Source organism: Bombina bombina, chromosome 7 (genome assembly GCF_027579735.1).
Source record: "Bombina bombina isolate aBomBom1 chromosome 7, aBomBom1.pri, whole genome shotgun sequence".
Classification (NCBI taxonomy): domain Eukaryota; kingdom Metazoa; phylum Chordata; class Amphibia; order Anura; family Bombinatoridae; genus Bombina; species Bombina bombina.
The window spans coordinates 418,062,029-418,076,229 of record NC_069505.1 but is presented as its reverse complement, the minus strand read 5'-3'; the positions used below and the strand labels follow the sequence as shown (position 1 = coordinate 418,076,229).

Sequence of the window (14,201 nt, the reverse complement as noted above, 5' to 3'; positions counted from 1 at the left end):
CTTCTGCCAAATGACACTCCCTTTAATTAGCGATCTGATTTGCTATGTATATAGATCAGCAACTTATATGTATTAAATTTGCATCATTCTTTTGGTATCATTTGTAAAAGGAGTAGCAATGCACTACTGGGATCAAGCTGCTGATTGGTGACTGAACATCTATGGCTCTTGTCATTGGCTCATGTAATATGTTTAGCTCCCAGTAGTGCATTGCTGCTCCTTCAACAAAGGACACCAGAAGAATGCAGCAAATTTGATAATACATATACATTGGAAAGTTGTCTAAATTATATCTTTTCTGAATTGTGAAAGAAAAAAAATGGGTTTAACTTGTTTTTATATTTCTTTTATTTTTCTGAAACTGTTATAAAGTTTCCTTTTGTGCGTCACTCATAACACTTTAATATGTACTCTCCTGTCCCTTTAAATGATATAAAATAAAAGTCTGCGTTAGAATAATCTCAGACACAGAGGAGTTTTGAGTCGGTTACATTTGTCGCAAGAGGCTTCAGAAAGTGTCACAATCGTGTGTGCAGCTTGATCCTATAGTGTTCTCTTTATAAACAGTTAACTCCCTATATTAACCCTGAATATTCTGTCATGTTCTCTTGTCTTATTAAAAGTGTAGGTCCCATGACAGACAATTTATTAACCAATAACTGCTCTGATTATATTCTACCTAAGTGGAACATAAATATTATGTAAAATAATAACTCCATATGACGTGTTAGCTGCCACCTGTATTTTAGATTTGTTTACAGCATTTTCTTTTGTAAGTTACCCATGTGACAACCTCCAGGGATAAAGCCCTCAACATCAAGTGCCAGGGACACCATACTCCAGGGCCCCCACAGCCATAGATCCTTCCTCCAGGAACAGACCCCACACTACAGGGCCCCAGAGCAACAGACCTCCTATCCGGACACTCCCACTCCAGTGACAGGGCACCCACTCTGCAGACCCTTAACGGCTTAGTTACTGCTAGCGCAGCTGTCTGTGATTCTGATCATCTGCTTCATTTTAATGGCTGTAGCTCTTAATAAATCATTTACTTATTAATCCACATTATATATAAGCAATTAAGCTTGAACTGTTCATATATGTTATGGATTTATAGGAAAATGAATTCTACCATTGCTATTAAATTGGAAAAAGGTAGAAGATTTAGAAGATAATGGCAAATTTGTCGCACTAATTTGTCACCTGTCCAATATGGCTGCTCTGTAACGCACAGTGAAAATAACATGATTTACTAATGTGTTGTTTCTAGTTCCAGACATTACACACTGATATTCTACAACAGATGGACAAGAACACCAAGTTAGACATGCAGTTTATACACGTGAGCCTCATACCTGTCTGTCTGTCTGTGTGTCGCTAGAGCTCTCCTCTCTTCCTCGCTTGTTTTCTACATTTCTACCTTAAAAAGCATAAAGTAATGTTCTTTTGTGATGAGAACAGAGCTTCCCCAACCAATTGCAGAACACAGATGCCAGGTGTCCCATATTTAACAGGACAGTCCTGCATTATAACTGTAAAATTAGTGTTAAACTGATAATATACTAACCTGATTAAGCCTGGCATCTAGTATGGGCAAATAACTGACAGGGATCTCATGTGATTGGGGCTACAGGGTGAGAGGAAGGCACTGATGTGAGGCCCCATGTGATCTGGTCTAGATGTGATCACAACCTCAATCATCACCTCTGTAGGATCACTGGATAGCCCACCAGTATACACTGCCTCTCTCTTTCCCCCCCCCCCCCCCTCCTATAGTTTCTGCTTTTAACATTTTTGCCAAATTGTGGAGCTGCAAATCCATAAGTCGTTGAATTCGGTGATCCCCCCTTTTTTCCTGTCACCTACCTTTATTTAGTTTGATCATCTCTTTTCCGCTCCCTACAAACAGGACAGTCAGAACCGCTATGAAATGGAATATCGTCACCGAGCCGCTACTCTGGACAAGTGCATGTCAGAGGTCTGGAAGATGGAGCGGCAGAGAGACCGTAACCTGAGGGACATGAAGGTGAGACCGACAGCCACGGGCGTACTTGCAGAATTGGGATAAGAGATCTCTCACTAAATATATCAGATCCTTACACCACAAAACCTTTTTGTTTTTTAATTTATCGTGACCCTACGACTCCTATCTGTAGATCCATCAGATCCTTTATAGAATGTATAGAATGTGTGCGACCTTAAAGGGACATATTAGTATAAAACTTGTAAGATTCCGAGAGAGATTACTTCTGTTATTAGATTTACTTCTTGCTCTTGGTTAAAGCATAGCTTCTTTACATGAGACCACACTGGGCAGCAGTATCTGTTATATATAGTGCTCTCTATGTCTCCATTTATTCCCTGACCACATTCTCATGTCTTAGCACCTCTCTGTATCTCCCCTGCCCCTTTGCCCTCTCACCCCTCTGCTCTCTGGCACAGGAGAACGTTAATATGCTGCACTCAGACATGTTGTCCTTTGTCCGGGAGAGTCAGCGTGCAGCAGAACTGGAAGAGAAGCGCAGATACCGCTTCCTCGCAGAGAAACACTGGCTGCTGTGTAGCACTTTCTTGCAGTACCATAACCGGGTGAGTGGCCCCAAGAATTTGTTTTTGTGTTTAATTTAGAACCCTTTTTTCCAAGCAAAAAAAACAAAACAAAAACAAATGTTGTGTTGCATTTTTTGTCCCTACCACACAGGCTCAGGGGGTGCTACAGACTCGACTGCCCGCATGGAAGGAGCAGGTTGAGACCAGCAGAACACAGGCTGGACCAGTACCTCAGGCACAGAACTACAACAGAGCAAGCGTTAACGCACGAGACTCCATGCAAATGGTAACAGTGACGGGAACACTGATTAACAATGTGCAAAAATCACAGTAGAGGTGACCAAGGCTTAAAGGGACACTGAACACAAATTTTTCATTTCATAGAGCATGAAATTTTAAGCAACGTTCTAATTTACTCCTATTATCAATTTTTCTTCGTTCTCTTGCTATCTTTATTTTAACAGCAGGAATGTAAGCTTAGGAGCCAGGCCATTTTAGGTTCAGCACCATGAATAGCGCTCGTTTATTGGAGGCTACATTTAGCCACCAATAAGCAAGCATAACCCAGGTTCTCAACCAAAAATGGGCCGCCTCCTGTGCATCAAATTCCTGATTTTTAAATAAAGATAGCAAGAGAACAAATAAAAATTGATAATAGGAGTTAATTAGAAAGTTACTTAAAATTGCTGCTCTATCTGAATCATGAAATAAAAAAATTGGGTTTAGTATCCCTTTAAACAACAGATAACAATAATGTGTGCATGAGCTGGTTACGTTCTAAGCTCTTCCCATGTGCATGCGTTTGTAACATTCAAAGCTCTCCCTGTGTGCATGAGCTGGTTATGTTCTAAGCTCTTCCCATGTGCATGCGTTTGTAACATTCAAAGCTCTCCCTGTGTGCATGAGCTGGTTATGTTCTAAGCTCTTCCCATGTGCATGCGTTTGTAACATTCAAAGCTCTCCCTGTGTGCATGAGCTGGTTATGTTCTAAGCTCTTCCCATGTGCATGCGTTTGTAACATTCAAAGCTCTCTCTGTGTGCATGAGCTGGTTATGTTCTAAGCTCTTCCCATGTGCATGCGTTTGTAACATTCAAAGCTCTCTCTGTGTGCATGTGCTGGTTAAATTCTAAGCTCTCTCTGTGTGCATGCGCTGGTCACATTCTATGCTCTTTGTGTGTGCATGCGCTGGTCACATTCTAAGCTCTCTCTGTGTGCATGCGCTGGTCACATTCTATGCTCTTCCTGTGTGCATGCGCTGGTCACATTCTAAGCTCTCTCTGTGTGCATGCGCTGGTCACATTCTATGCTCTTTCTGTGTGCATGCGCTGGTCACATTCTAAGCTCTCTCTGTGTGCATGCGTTGGTCACATTCTAAGCTCTCTCTGTGTGCATGCGCTGGTCACATTCTAAGCTCTCTCTGTGTGCATGCGCTGCTCACATTCTAAGCTCTCTCTGTGTGCATGCGCTGGTCACATTCTAAGCTCTTCCTGTGTGCATGTGCCGGTCACATTCTAAGCTCTTCCTGTGTGCATGCGCTGGTCACATTCTAAGCTCTTCCTGTGTGCATGCACTGGTCACATTCTAAGCTCTTCCTGTGTGCATGTGCCGGTCACATTCTAAGCTCTTCCTGTGTGCATGCGCTGGTCACATTCTAAGCTATCTCTGTGTGCATGCGCTGGTCACATTCTATGCTCTCTCTGTGTGCATGCGCGGGTCACATTCTAAGCTCTCTCTGTGTGCATGTGCCGGTCACGTTCTAAGCTCTTCCTGTGTGCATGTGCCGGTCACGTTCTAAGCTCTCTCTGTGTGCATGTGCCGGTCACGTTCTAAGCTCTTCCTGTGTGCATGTGCCGGTCACGTTCTAAGCTCTCTCTGTGTGCATGTGCCGGTCACGTTCTAAGCTCTCTCTGTGTGCATGTGCCGGTCACGTTCTAAGCTCTCTCTGTGTGCATGTGCCGGTCACGTTCTAAGCTCTCTCTGTGTGCATGTGCCGGTCACGTTCTAAGCTCTCTCTGTGTGCATGTGCCGGTCACGTTCTAAGCTCTCTCTGTGTGCATGTGCTGGTCACATTCTAAGCTCTTTCTGTGTGCATGTGCTGGTCACATTCTATGCTCTTCCTGTGTGCATGTGCAGGTCACATTCTATGCTCTTCCTGTGTGCATGTGCTGGTCACATTCTATGCTCTCCCTGTGTGCATGTGCTGGTCACATTCTATGCTCTCCCTGTGTGCATGTGCTGGTCACATTCTAAGCTCTCTCTGTGTGCATGTGCTTGTCACGTTCTAAGCTCTCTCTGTGTGCATGTGCTGGTCACGTTCTAAGCTCTCTCTGTGTGCATGTGCTGGTCACATTCTATGCTCTTCCTGTGTGCATGTGCTGGTCACATTCTATGCTCTTCCTGTGTGCATGTGCTGGTTACATTCTAAGCTATCTCTGTGTGCATGTGCTGGTTACATTCTAAGCTATCTCTGTGTGCATGTGCTGGTTACATTCTAAGCTATCTCTGTGTGCATGTGCTGGTCACATTCTAAGCTCTCTGTGTGTGCATGTGCTGGTCATGTTCTAAGCTCTCTCTGTGTGCATGTGCTGGTCACGTTCTATGCTCTTCCTGTGTGCATGTGCTGGTCACGTTCTATGCTCTTCCTGTGTGCATGTGCTGGTCACGTTCTAAGCTCTCTGTGTGTGCATGTGCAGGTCACGTTCTATGCTCTTCCTGTGTGCATGCGCTGATTACATTCTATGCTCTTCCTGTGTGCATATGCAGGTCACATTCTATGCTCTCTCTGTCTGTGTGCATGTGCTGGTCACATTCTTTGCTCTTCCTGTGTGCATATGCAGGTCACATTCTATGCTCTTCCTGTGTGCATGTGCAGGTTACGTTCTATGCTCTCTCTGTCTGTGTGCATGTGCTGGTCACATTCTATGCTCTTCCTGTGTGCATATGCAGGTCACATTCTATGCTCTTCCTGTGTGCATGTGCAGGTCACATTCTATGCTCTTCCTGTGTGCATGTGCAGGTCACATTCTATGCTCTCTCTGTGTGCATGCACAAGTCACGTTCTAAGCTCTCTGTGTGCATGTGCTGGTCACATTCTATGCTCTCCCTGTGTGCATGTGCTGGTCACATTCTATGCTCTTTCTGTGTGCACGTGCTGGTCACATTCTATGCTCTTCCTGTGTGCATGTGCTGGTCAAGTTTTAAGCTCTTCTTGTGTGCATGCGCTGGTCACGTTCTAAGCTCTTCCTGTGTGCATACGCTGGGTACGTTCTAAAACCTCCCTGTGTGCATAATCTGGTTACCTACTGATATCACAAAATACACATGTATAGAGGGCAACCTAGACTGCATATACACGAGATTAATTGAGCATGTGTTAGTTATGTTCTAAGCTCTCTCTGTGTGCATGTGCTGGTCACATTCTAAGCTCTCTCTCTGTGCATGCGCTGGTCACTTTCTGAGCTCTCTCTTTGTGCATGTGCTGGTCACATTTTAAGCTCTCTCTCTCTCTCTCTGTGCATGCGCTGGTCACGTTCTAAGTTCTCTGTGCATTCGCTGGTCACATTCTAAGCTCTCTCTCTGTGCATGCGCTGGTCACATTCTAAGACCTCCCTTTGTGCATACGCTGGTTTCCTACTGATATCACACAATACACATGTATAGAGGGCAACCTAGACTGCATATACATGAGATTAATGGAAGATATGCAGGTAGCGTACAAGGGACACAATGATGTTGTATCGTTGCCAGGCACCGAGACCCCTGGGAGAGGTACCTATAATGAGTCGCACAGCAAGTCCTGCAGAAAATGCAGAACATTCGGATTTTGCTAAAAGAGGACTACCAAGGACACCATCATCCGGTAAGCAGACAGCATTGTGTGTCTGAGTTTTGTACACTTAGATTGTTGAAGTTATCTACAATCTTTCTCTGTCACAGGTTCTCTAAACAGCATTCAGCTCCGCACTCGCTCCAGTTCCTTTGGGGAGGTGGCTGTGGCTGCTGTGGCAGCTGCTGCATCTAGTCCAGGAACTAGAAGAGTTCAGGCTATCGTAGATCATAACCCAGGAGGAAATCGCACACTTCTCCAGTTTTCCAAAGGTGCTGTCATTACCGTGCTGGTCCCCGAAGCCCGGAATGGCTGGCTGTATGGCAAGCTGGAGAATCAATCCACGTAAGTGTAAATAAGACAAGGGGGACTCAGTCATATCCAATGTCTGCTTTTGTTTTTTTCCCATTTAACAGCAATGTGTTTATGTGCTCACTGGCACACTAGGTACTACAAAATATGTTTATTTATATTTAGTTTAGTTCCTATTTTATTGAAATATGTTTTGCTTTAGCAGGAAATCTACAAAAAAAAGGACATATACTCTGTCTCACCCTGAAAGTAAATCATTAAACTCAAGCTACTAATTAACAAAAAACACAATTGGTGGCAAAGGCCCACCAATTGCCAAAGAATACACTAATAGCACTCTTGATTCCTATTGATTCCTATTGATTCCTATTGATTGTGAATAAAGTAGTATTATGGTAGTGTTTGGTGTTACTTTATACTACAGACATATATAATAAACAACTTTTATTAGTAAAATTAAAAATGGGTGAAGATATAAAAACATTAACCCAAGACAATGTCACCAATGATATGCTAAGTATTAACCCTTATTGAGACAATATAAAATCGGCTGCCTTATTGCTTGATAAATAGCCTTAATACCTTGGTATAAAATCAAACTACGCACTATAGCACAATAAATCAATTTGCATTGCTTATGTACTAGTTCTTTGGTAGTATTGATACGGTATGTTAATGGATATATTATTGTGTTGTTGTTCCCACGGCAAATAGATATTATAAGGTGGTCTAATATAAGTTTAGCTCAACATAATGATTGTATCCATAGTCACAAAATAATAAGTTAAGCAATTGCTTAGAAAAATGGTTGACTAGCAATTGTATCACAACACTTTTTAAAGTAGCATGTAGATTAGAAACATATGTATCAAGCAAACGTTTAATATAGCCATTATCATACCATATCAATACTACCAAAGCACTAGTAAATAAGCAATGCAAATTGATTTATTGTGCTATAGTGCGTAGTTTGATATTATACCAAGGTATTAAGGCTATTTATCAAGCAATAAGGCAGCCGATTTTATATTGTCACAATAGCGTTTAATACTTAGCATATCATTGGTGACATTGTCTTGGGTTAATGTTTTTATATCTTCACCCATTTTTAATTTTACTAATAAAAGTTGTTATATTTTAATATATGTCTGTGGTATAAAGTTACACCAAACACTACATTAATACTACTTTATTCACAATCAATAGGAATCAAGAGTGCTGTTAGTGTATTATTTGGCAATCGTGTTTTTTGTTAATACTGTTAATACTTTACTTAATACACAGCACGTATCAGCAATATTAATAATATAAATTTAATCTGACTATAAGATTGAAATAATATTTGTCATAGCTGACTATCATTCCTAAGGTAGTGCCTTTGATCTCGCTCCTTTACAAGCTACTAATTACCTGCAGTGGGTGTTAGGTTTTGTATTCATGCAAATGCTTATAGTGAAATCACTGTAAGCTTCCTGGTCTGCTAATTCCTTCCTGTAGTAAACTGGCACTAAATCTGTCTTTACAACCAGGAAGTGTCTCAAAGGTTTTTTTTACATAATGTGCTACACAAGGGTTTTATAATGAGCTGTATATGGATACAAATAGAAATATTTCAATATTTTCCAGTTGACATTTATTAATAAATGTTCCCCTTTGTCTCCTTTCCATTAGAGCAAAGCTTTCCAAACTGTGTATCGTGACACATTAGTGTGTCGGTGGCAGTGTGTAGGTGTGTCCCAACTTCAGCACAAATTTTTTTTAATTTAAATTTTTTTTGAACATTTTATTTTTTTGGTTTCTGACTTTCCGCCTACCTGCTATGCATATCACATGGTTGACACGTGATTGATACCTAGTGGGTCACAGATCATCTTAACCTATTGGCGCAGCTCAGCGGGAACTGAAACTACTCCCATTGGCGGCACATTGGCTTCTGACTGCACGTGTAGTCTCCTCAATCGGCTCGTGACTGCATATGTAGTCAGTGAGTGGGACAGCAGTGCGTTTGCAGCGCGGGCAGTAGTCAGTCTGACTCGCAGAGGGCGGCAGTTTAAACGCTGAGCTGAAGTCAGTGCTTTTTTGTTTGTCTTTTTGCAGCTAGCTCCCAGTAGTGCATTGCTGCTCCTGCTATTGATATATGGATAGGAAGTGGAAGCTTAAAAATGCTTGATGATGAAATGCGAGTGTCTTTATCTAATTTTCCACTAAATATTCAGAAACTGTGTTCATCCCATCAACCTCATACATCCTATTAAAATAGTAGGTAGCTATTGGTGATGTTAAACTTTTTTCCATCTAAAGGGGAGGAGAGTCCACAGCTTCATTCATTACTATTGGGAATTAAGAACCTGGCCACCAGGAGGAGGCAAAGACACCCCAGCCAAAGGCTTAAATACTCCTCCCACTCCCCTCATCCCACAGTCATTCTTTGCCTTTAGTCACCGGAGGATGTCAGAGAAGTGCTGAATATTCGAAATATTCTCTTATGGAGGGTAGTACTCTTCGGAATGGGACTGGAGTTTTAAGTAGTCCTGTCAGCCTCTCAGTGAGAGCCTGAATGAAAGTTAGTCCGGAGATGCAGGGAGAGTCTTTCTGCGAAACCATCCTGACTCATATTAACAGCTCCATAAGCAATCAGCATTGACGAGTTTCACTGCCTGCTTTCTTCACTCAAGTCCATGTCAGGAGCGAGGCTACACTAAACTGTCACACTTGAAGGGCCATGTTCCTGTTCCATGGCATAGATTCTGGTAAGATCGCTTCATTTTTTATTAATAATGATAACATAGAAGACAGGGTCACATTGTGGCACCTTTTTATCTTTACAGAATCAAGGGTTAATATTCCTGGAAGGGGGATTATTGAACAGGGGGGGGGGTTTATACATGATATTGTTTATTGTTCATTGCTGCGTTATGTGCGAGATGAGGCTCTGGCAACTTTCAGGTTACTTGCGGAAACTTGCGAGGCCATTTTTTTGGCGTGTTTTTCCCTAGTGCAGTGGCGGTCCTGCCAGGCATTCCATGTGACTGGGTGTGGCTATCTATCCTTCCTGTTGATCTGTGGCGCAGAAGACGTAGCGGTTTCTGTAGTCCGGGTCCTAGGAGGTGGTGAGTGCCCCGGCCATTGGTGGTATAAAGGTGCCTTTTTAATAAATAAAGTTAGTCTAAACAAGCTTGCAAGCGATGGAGGACCCTGACGTGTTGGAAGGCTCTTCTTCCTTTATAAAGTCTAATTTCTTTGTTTATTGTGAGGAGGTTATGGTAGATCAGCCTGCTCAACTATGTTCCACATGCCTTGATAAAGTTACATCATCTAAATGTAAGCCGATGTCTAGTATTACTGAGCCATCCACCTCTGAGGGTTCTTCGTCCCGGGAGGTGCGTTCCCTACATTCATCTCCGATTGCACATGCAGTGCCCCGGGGTCCAACCGTTACTCCTTCGGGAGAGATTCGTTGGCCGTCAGACTTTGTGGACCAACTGGAATCGACGGTTTCGAAAGTGACCCATGCCTTACCACGTTCTGCTAAGCGCAAGCGTAGGGTTTATCATAGCGGCCCGGCCCAGGGTTTGTCCTCGCCGATGGAAGATCCAGAAGCTCTATACGATGACGAGGCCCACTTCGAGTTTTCGGAGGAGGCCCCCTCTGGGTCGGAGTCCGTGTCATCTAAACCTCTGGTGGCGGAGGAGCCTGGTTATAGGTTTAGGATGGAGAATTTGTGCTTTCTGCTTCGGCAGGTGCTTGCTACTCTGGAGGTTCCAGAACCTAAGATACTGGAGGAACCTGCAATTCCTAAGCTGGACAAGGTATACGAGGACAGGGTTGTACCTCAGTCGTTCCCGGAAAGATGGCTAATATTATTAAGAACGAATGGAAGCAATTAGGTTCTTCCTTTTCCCCTTCTCCTTTTAAAAAACTGTTCCCCATTCCGGACTCTCAGCTTGAGCTGTGGGGGACCATCCCTAAGGTGGATGTGGCTATCTCTGCGCTCGCGAAGCAGACGACTATTCCCCTTGAGGATAGTTCGTTGTTTAAAGAGCCCATGGATAAAAAGCAGGAAAACATGTTGAGAAAGATGTTTCAGCACACAGGGTTTGTTTTTCAGCCAGTAGCGGCCGTTGCGGCGGTCGCTGGAGCTGCGACATATTGGTGTGAATCCCTATGTGAAATGGTCGAGGGGGAGACATCCATCGACGCAATACAGGAGAAGATTAAGGCGCTGAAGAACACCAGTTCTTTCATCTGTGATGCCTATATGCAAATTATTCGCCTGAATGCTAAGGTGTCAGGTTTTTCTGTTTTAGTGTGCAGGGCTCTGTGGCTAAAATCTTGGTCTGCGGACATGACCTCTAAAGCGAGGCTATTGTCTCTGCCTTTTCAAGGAAAGATCCTGTTCGGTCCAGGATTGGATTCAATTATATCCACAGTTACGGGAGGCAAGGGAGCTTTCCTACCACAGGATAAGAAGGCTAAACAATCTACTTTTCGGCCCTTTCGTGCAGATAAGGCCCAGCGCCAGCAACCCGCTGCAAAAGCGGACCAGTCCAAGGGATCTTGGAAGCCGGCTCAATCTTGGAACAAGTCTAAGCAGAGCAAGAAGCCCAGAGCAGAGCATGAAGGGGCGGCCCCCTATCGGTCACTCGGATCACATATGGGGCAGATTATCTCTATTTTCAGACGCATGGTTGCAGGACGTTCAGGAACCTTGGGTTCTAGAGGTGGTCTCCCAGGGTTACAGGATAGGGTTAAGATCCCATCCGCCCGACGGCAGATTCCTCCTGTCAAACCTGTCTTCAAGACCAGAGAAGAGAGACGCCATTCTAGAGTGTGTGAGGGATCTCGCCTCTCTCGGGGGTTATCGTACCAATACCCCTAGCAGAAAGGGGTCTAGGGTACTATTCCAACTTTTTTGTGGTTCCAAAGAAGGAGGGCACGTTCCGCCCGATTCTGGACCTAAAGTGTTTAAACAAGTTTCTGAGTGTTCCATCGTTCAAAATGGAAATGATCAGATCTATTCTGCCCCTAGTTCAAGAGGGACAGTTCATGACTACTATAGACTTGAAGGACGCCTACCTTCATGTGCCAATCCACAGGGACCACTTCAGGTTCCTAAGATTTGCATTTCTGGACCAACACTTAATTTGTGGCCCTTTCTTTTAGTCTGCCGACAGCCCCGAGAGTCTTCGCGAAGGTTCTGGAGGCGCTGCTTGCAGTGGCTAGATCCAGGGGCATTGCGGTGGCGCCTTACCTGGACGACATACTAGTTCAGGCGCCGTCGCTCAGCCTTGCAGAGGATCATTCGAGGACTCTTCTTCTTCTACTCTTCTTCTTCTACTCTGGTTGGAAGATCAACTCAGGAAACAGTTCCCTGGTTCCCAGCAACAGGGTGGAGTTCCTGGGCACGATAATAGACTTTATGTCCATGAAGATATTTCTCACAGATCAGCGGCGCAGGAAGCTTGCGTCCACCTGTCTTGCCCTTCAGTCCTCCACAAGCATAGATGTCATCCCATTCGCCAGGTTCCATCTCAGACCTCTTCAATTGTGCATGTTGAGACAGTGGAACGGCGATCATTCAGATCTATCACAGCTGATATCCATGGATGCTCATACTCAGAACTCCCTCTCTTGGTGGATCCGTCCGGAGCAACTGTCCATGGGGACATCCTCCTTGCGACCATCCTGGGAGATTGTGACCACGGAGACCAGTCTGACAGGATAGGGAGCTGTTTGGGGTGCCAGGATGGCACAAGGAAAGTGGTCCAGGGAGGATTCTCTCCTTCCGATCAACATCCTAGAACTACGAGCGATTTACAATGCTCTGAAGGCATGGCCTTCTCTGGAGTCGGTCAGTTGCATCAGATTCCAGACCGACAACATTACCTCGGTGGCTTACATCAACCATCAGGGAGGTACGAGGAGCTTCCTCGCGATGAGGGAGGTGTCTCGGACTCTGGAGTGGTCCCACGACTGCTCACTCTCAGCGATTCACATTCCAGGTGTGGACAACTGGGAAGCGGACTTTCTCAGCAGACAATCCTTCCATCTGGGGGAATGGTCTCTTCACCCAGAAGTGCTTGCGGAGATTTGTCACAGATGGGGAGCACCGGAGATAGATCTCATGGCATCCAGACTCAATTGCAAGCTGCCTTTATACCGATCAAAGTCCAGGGATCCCCAGGCGGAGCTGAAAGATGGCTTAGTGGTTCCTTGGGGATTCAGCCTAGCTTACATTTTTCCACCGTTACCACTTCTACCTCGCGTAGTGGCATGCATCAAACAGGAGCGGGCCCCGGCCACGGAGGACATGATTTGCGGATCTGGTGGGGATGTCATCCTCTCCGCCATTGAGTTTACCCTGTCGCAGGGATCTGCTGCCACAGGACCCGACCCCTTTCAACATCGAAATCTAGATTCTCTGAGGCTGACTGCGTGGAGATTGAACACCTAGTCTTAGCCAAGAGAGGCTTTTCAGAAAGTGTGATTGATACGCTAATTCAGGCAAGGAAGCCAGTCACTCGTCGCATCTACCATAAGGTGTGGAGGACTTACTTGTCCTGGTGTGAGAAGCATGGATATCCTTGGCATAAGGAGGTATCCAGGATTCTGTCCTTTCTCCAAGATGGATTGGAGAAGGGTCTTGCCGCTAGTTCCTTAAAGGGTCAGACTTTGGCATTATCAGTTTTGTTGCATAGGAGACTCGCTGAGCTCCCTGACATTCAATCTTTTGTTCAGGCTCTGTCTAGAATCAGGCCTGTCTTTTACAGAGGGTTCCGTTTGAACCTATGCATTCCATAGACATTAAGATTCTGTCTGGGAAGGTTCTCTTTCTGTTGGCTATTGCATCGGCACGCAGAGTATCTGATCCTCCTTATCTGGTGTTTCATATGGATAACGCTGTACTTCGCACTGTGTTGGGGTTTCTCCCCAAGGTGGTGTCTAACCGTAACATCAATAAGGAAATAGTTGTTCCTTCTTTGTGTCCTAACCCTTCTTCTTCAAAGGAGAGGCTACTTCATAACCTGGATGTGGTTCGTGCCTTGAAATTCTATCTTCAGGCTACAAAGGATTTCAGACAGTCTACATCTCTTTTTGTGGTGTATTCTGGTAAGCGCAAGGGGCAAAGGGCCTCTGCTACTTCTTTGTACTTTTGGTTGAGGAGCTTGATTCGCCTGGCTTATGAGTCAGCGGGATATAAGCCTCCTCAGAGGATCACGGCTCATTCGACTAGTGCTGTAGCTTATTCTTGGGTCTTCAAGAATGAGGCCTCTATGGAGCAAATTTGTAAGATGGATACCTGGTCCTCCTTATACACTTTTACAAATTTGACGTTTTTGCTTCTGCAGAAGCTGTGGGAGAGGTTTTACAGGCTGTGGTGCCCTCAGATTAGGGTCCGCCTTTTCCCTCCCGGTTTCATTCAGTGTCCTTTAGAGCTTGGGTATATGTTCCCAATAGTAATGAATGAAGCCGTGGACTCTCCTCCCCTTTAGATGGAAAATTTAAATTATG

At 44.5% G+C, this 14,201-nt stretch overlaps 1 protein-coding gene across 1 annotated transcript in view; it reads left to right on the top strand.

The window, feature by feature from the left end:
- Nucleotides 1-1,240: 1,240 nt before the first annotated feature.
- Nucleotides 1,241-14,201, top strand: part of BAIAP2L2 (BAR/IMD domain containing adaptor protein 2 like 2) — a 46,009-nt gene continuing 33,048 nt past the window's right edge. Inside the window, exons 1-6 of the mRNA XM_053721248.1 lie at nucleotides 1,241-1,342; nucleotides 1,910-2,026; nucleotides 2,443-2,589; nucleotides 2,702-2,836; nucleotides 6,299-6,410; nucleotides 6,488-6,722. Coding sequence (XP_053577223.1) covers nucleotides 1,304-1,342; nucleotides 1,910-2,026; nucleotides 2,443-2,589; nucleotides 2,702-2,836; nucleotides 6,299-6,410; nucleotides 6,488-6,722 — 785 coding nt within the window. The 5' untranslated portion in view covers nucleotides 1,241-1,303. The remainder of the gene's footprint in view (nucleotides 1,343-1,909; nucleotides 2,027-2,442; nucleotides 2,590-2,701; nucleotides 2,837-6,298; nucleotides 6,411-6,487; nucleotides 6,723-14,201) is intronic.